The 6,168-nt window shown below is 34.8% G+C and overlaps 1 protein-coding gene across 1 annotated transcript in view; it reads right to left on the bottom strand.

Moving 5' to 3' along the window:
- LOC100998409 (ankyrin repeat domain-containing protein 30A-like) overlaps window positions 1–6,168 on the bottom strand; it is an 86,851-nt gene that overhangs the window by 37,305 nt on the left and 43,378 nt on the right. The window contains 2 exon segments of the mRNA XM_031652378.1: window positions 3,601–3,691; window positions 5,142–5,203. Of these exon segments, the coding sequence (XP_031508238.1) occupies window positions 3,601–3,691; window positions 5,142–5,203 (153 nt within the window).

Genomic DNA, 6,168 nt, shown 5'->3' with positions numbered 1-6,168 from the left:
TGAAATACGATTATTTTTCCATTTATGGGGTTCTCTAGTTTAGTCCTCTTAAAATTTCTGATCCATTTATACAAAAAGGTCAACACGTACCTATCAACAAACTAATCCAGGCCCAGTGCAGTGGCTCATGCCTGTAATTCCAGCACTTTGGAAGACTGAGGAGGGTGGATGTCTCAAGGCCAGGAGTTGCAAACCAGTCTGGCCAAAATAGCGAAACCCTGTCTCCACAAAAAATACAAAAATCAGCCAGGTATGGTGGCACATGCCAGGAACCCAAGCTACTTGGGAGCCTGAGCTACGAGCATCACTTGAACCTAGGAGGCGGAGGTTGCAGTTACCCAAGATCATGCCACTACACTCCAGCCCGGATGACAGAGCGAGACTCTGTCTCAAAAAAGAAAAAAAAAAACCTAATATGAAAGTATCAAAAACTAGAATTCAATTTCCAGAGCCTTTTTATATATCATTAACCTGCGTAATTCAAGTTTGGAATAATGGTTATAGAAAGTAACAATTTTAGTGTTCAAGGAATGAATTCGACAATTGCTTTGTTGCTAAAACTTATTCTATTTGTTTTACTATAAGTTGTTAAACTAGCGTTATGAAAAAGCTCTTATAAAAAACTTGGCTTCAAGAAAAAACAGACATTTCTTTGACACAGAAATATATCTCCTTTCATCAAATAATAATAAAACATGCTTAATCTCTAATTTTTCCCTACTTTTTAATTTTTCAGTATGACATCCTTTAATATATTTAGAGATATCAAGTATATATGCTGTTTCCCTTGAAATGATTGATCAATAATTAAGACAATTCAGGGATACAAACTCTCTAAAACACGCAAAATTTATATCTAACCATTTTAAGGCTAAATATGCATGACCATATTGCATGTATGCATTTTAGAAAAAAAATGCTTAAAATTATAATCAATACTCTTTAAATAAAAACCTGCTTTAATTACAATGAGATCGTTCTCAATTCAGTAATATCTTTAAAATTTATTTCTGAAACACTGAAGAAATCTTAGAAATTCATATATGAGAATTGATACCATTAATTCATCTGCTTGTTTTAGGTAAAAATAGGATAAGTGTACATCCTGAATAAGTGTAAAGAAAGCAGAATGCCACGAGATAGGAAATGAATATGTAACCAAAATATTTCCCTTTGTAAAGAAAATACCAGGCTTTAACCTGGTTGCTAAGACAAGTCAAAAAAGCAAAACAGGCACAGATGAAACATTCAGAGCTATCTCATCATCAAGGAACCGTCTATCACTTGGCATTTAGGAATCCTAGGTGTGGTCGAAAACTCTGGTTCTAAATTGTGATCCGATTATCCCTGAAGTTCAAAACTCACGCAGAGGAACCAAGTAGGGAAATACAACCTTATCTATGATTTTAATTACTATTGTTTTTATAAAGGAGTGCACTGGAGATTTTAGAGTCAGGACAGGACACATGGCATAGCTCTAAAGATTAGTGAGCCACATTTGTAATGGCTATTGAAATGTATGGCTTTGCATACTTGTATATTAAATACTTCACTTTTAATTTCTAACATAGCATGAAGCAGGACATACACTTACACAAAGGCTTGTCGGCATCTGTAATTATATTTATGTTGCTTTTGAGTCATCATGAAGAGAGTCTAATTAAACGTGGTGCTATGTGAACATGCAATATGCACACTATGAAATCTTTTTTGTTTGTTTTTTAGACGGAGTTCCGACATGTCGCCCAGGCTGGAGTGCAGTGGGGCGATCTCGGCTCATTGCAAGCTCCGCTTCCCGGGTTCTTGCATACTCCTGCCTCAGCCTCCCGAGTACCTGGGACTACAGGCGCCTGCCACGACGCCCGACTTATTTTTTGTATGTTTTCATAGAGACGGGGTTTCACCATGTTAGCCAGGATGGTCTCGATCTGCCGACCTCGTGATCCACCAGCCTCGGCCTCCCACAGTGCTGGAATTACAGGCGTGAGACACTGCGCCCGGCCTGAAATCTTAAAATAAATGAAAGGCGAGCTAATCGCCGAACAAAACAAAGTTGCTGTGGAATGACAAGAACACGGTACAACCATTTATATGGATGTTTGTAAAAAGTGTTAATACCAATATGTATATGTTGGAGTGATGAGGACAGAAGTGATCTTGAATCAGAGGATAAATCATGACAATTGAGAAAATAAAATGCAAAACCTGATGGAGAATGCTACTAATAGTGACTTCCAATGCAACACACATTATAATAATGTATATCACTGACATTACAACTATCATGTTCTTTAACATGTCCTGTCATTGAGAATGTACACGGTTCAGATGAGAGTTCACAGCTGAATGTAAAATTCACATCTCATCAGGGAAAGTGTTATAAATTGATCAGTTTGGATATATACTCAGAGAAAAAAATACTCAATATAAATATTCACTGATTTTCATATCTAGATGGTATAATGGTATGCCAACATTTTGTAATTTGTAGCTCAACCATTCAATATTTCTTGATCCACTCATGGAGGAAGATGTACAAAACTCATCAGGAATAATAGCAAATACATCTCTTTAATATTACATATATTTGCTTCAAATTTAGTTGCAAACAGACTTCTAAATATTAATAACATTTTCATATTAATATCAGTACAGTACCTATGTATAACAACAATTTAAAGTATTCAAGTACAACATTCTGAATTTTCTTCTTCTTCTCTCTGCTAAAATGTACTCCAAAAATAAAAAGTAACATAATGCTTTCTCCTGACCCTTTCTTGTCTTCTACCTTCTATATCCAGTTGCTCTTCCTCCACATTTCTCCCACTCTAAAGGCCTCCTTGCTACTCATGAGCAAGGTCCAAGGACAACCAGCACCAGCATCGCCTGACAACTTATTAAAAAATGCAGAATCCTGTTGGCTGGAATCACAGTGTGTGAATTGTTAACAAGGTTTCCAGCTGATTTTCTAACGCCTGAAAACTTGGTCTATAATGAGGTATGTGACAAATTACATACACGTGTGGCCGTGCATATATGCTTATTCTCACCTACTGCAAATACAACACAGCTCTCCATGGTCAGGTGCTTCCATCCCTAATGGCTTCCCACCAGTGAGAAAGACAGGAAGAGTCACAATATTTTTGCGCTAATTCTCTGGTAAGTTCTCGTACTAGAAGGTCACTTTATATTCTTCCCAAATTTCTAACCATACCCGATCTTTTCCTAAAGAATCATTTCATTTTACCATCCTCCATTATATTAAACCTGATTCTTGTTCCTTCCTGTACTCTGTGTACTGTCTGTCTTTCTCAGTCTTCATTTCCTCTTTTACCACTGTCTTCTTTCTTATTTTCTCATTTTCCTCAGGTCTTGGAATATCTTGAATTCAAACTAATAATTCAGATCCCTTTCAGCACTCTCAATGTAGTCTGTTGCCAACACCTGATAAGATGTACAATTTACTACCCATTTCAATTCTGTTTTTTTCTATGTTTGCATTTAGGAGGTGACTTTCTTCGAATATTAGAGGATATCCTTACTCATCAGTTTAGAGAAATATTTGGTCAAATGACTTTTTAAATAAAAAATGATTCTTACCTTCTAATTTTTCACTTATTGTATCGAATTCTTTTTGATGTGTAGCCTTGGGTAAATACACATCATTCTGTAAAAGATCCTCAAGGAAATTCTGTTAAAAGTAATATCAATAAATAATTTCAATGCAGAAATGGCAGTAATGAAGAGTATCAAAATTTCCCAATTGAAATCTTTCTGTAAAACACAGTTTCCTACTTTACAAGCAATTCGACTTAAGAGCAGACATGCGTTGAAACCCAAAAAATTTTGATAAAAAATCTCACATAACACTCTCTACATCAAGTTTATCTTTACGTTCATGACGATATGAACTTGGTTACTGAGCAGGAAAAACAAATCATATGCACGAAAATAATCACTCATGCATATTTCAAAAAGTAATTCTCTCAAAAATATCTAACTTGTGTTGTAGTCCTCAGCAAAAATAAATACGACATTTCAAACAAAACACAATGCACTCACTATTTGCCATAACTCATGCCACATTAAACATTTAAACTATTCATGAGGATAGAATTGCTCAGTGTTATAAATGATGCATGTCATGAAGAGAACTTTTAGAGTCTGTCAAATAATGTATCTACGGAATGTTGAAAAGCTGCTTTATTTTGGTAAACAGGGCTTAAAACAAGCAACATGTTTTTGACAGAATTATGCTGATAGAAAAAGTGCTTCAATAGAATGTAAATGCAGTAAGAAAGAAAAATTATGTCATGTCTGAACAAAAGCAAACAAATATTAAAGTCTTTTTGTCTGATGACAAATCAGATAAAATCTACTTGTCTATTGACTTCCACCCTTTGCTCTTACCACCAGGCAGCAGCTGCTTATTTCTAAAAGGTCAGACATTGTCCATGTCTTTCCACAGCTGTGACCTTAAAATACATCACTATTATTTGACGCTCATGCTGCTGCAGCTTGACTGCCTGCCATAAAGGGACTCGAGGAGTTGTTTTGTGAAAATAATTTATATTTTTCAAAAGACTACTCAACCAATACTCTTGTTATTATAGTCCCACAAGGTTTCCTATTCTTCACGCTTTTCTTTCTCCTAAGATGTTCCCTCAGATCTATACTGAACAAGAAAGAAATGTCAATATGTCAATTCCCAGCATTAATTTTTCGGGCCCCCACTTTTACAATACTGCAGTTTAAACTGTCTCTCTACAAATTCAATTAGAACTCTTGTACATCTAGATACACCACAGAATCATAAATTTGTCCTCAGCAGGACTCAGTGTAGTTCTTTCACTTTTAGACAAACTTATTTCAGATCCCACATGAATTTGTAGTGACTTCTAAGCCTTATTTTTTACACTATAGCACACTGGCTTCTTAAATTAATCCTAGAAATTAGCAGAATGTCACTACGAAGCAGTAATCTACTTAGCACATAGACTCTCTATAAGTGTATTCTGAAAAATATCAAAAATAATTAGGGGGGACATATGCGGAGATGAGAAAATGAAGTCTAAGCCTCTGATTTTACGTTTTCGTATCATGTAATACTAATATTTTTAAAAATCAATTATACACAGTACCTCAAAATTCAAACAATCTTCTTCATCGTCCTTTTGTTTGGATTCTGATGGGAACTTCTGAGCTATAAAGGTTAATCACAGATACATTCATGACAACATTTCTCCACTGTAAACTTTAAAAACACATACAAATCTACTTTTATTCACAAATCTGAGGTTTTTTCCCTCTGTAGACAGTATACTCTTTTTGTCAATTACTGTCACTACTTCTGTAGTCAATCCATTAGAAATGAAATCTAAAAAGCCTGAAAATTAACATTATAGCATTCATTACAATGCAGAAAAAAAGAAATTTGACTAACTCGTATGAATTTTTTCTTTACAAAGCAGTCATTTTCTCTTCTCCCATGAAACACAGTAAATTCTATACTTGCTGTTCTTTCAGGAAACTTTAATCACCTATAATCTCTCATTTCGTTGTAAATATTCATTTTGTAGTATTATTTAGTTTGACTGACTCCGCAATTTCTATTACAGTAGAGACTTATCTAAGTCAGTAGATAAAACTAATATAAAGACTCTGAAATCTGCATGTTTTCATTTTTATTTATTATTCATCAGCATAAAAATTGTATAGTTAATTATGGTACAATCATACAATGGAACCTTATACACAACCTAATATTAAAAAACACAGTTCATTGTATCCATTATGGATGTCTCTTAAAATTGTCATGCTGATTATAAAAGAATATTGCCAAAAATTACACTGTACAACCATATACGCATTAGAAGTAGAAAAAAATTTTACATATTAAATATGACCACGCACACACGTTGTAAAATATTTAAACATGCATAAGAATTGTTTTAAAAAGTAGTTTAGAATATTGGTCACTTCTAGACAATAAATGGAATTAGTGTAAAAAGACTCTGGGGCAGGGTGCTATGGCTACCGGCTGTAGAGCCAGCACTTTGGGAGGCCGAGGTGGGAGGATCACCAGGTCAACAGATCGAGACCATCCTGGCTAACATGGTGAAACCCCGTTTCTCTTAAAATATACAAAAAATTAACCGGCTGTGGTGG

The sequence above is a fragment of the Papio anubis genome, chromosome 11, assembly GCF_008728515.1.
Source record: "Papio anubis isolate 15944 chromosome 11, Panubis1.0, whole genome shotgun sequence".
In the NCBI taxonomy this organism is placed as follows: domain Eukaryota; kingdom Metazoa; phylum Chordata; class Mammalia; order Primates; family Cercopithecidae; genus Papio; species Papio anubis.
This window is presented reverse-complemented; position numbering and strand designations above follow the sequence as displayed.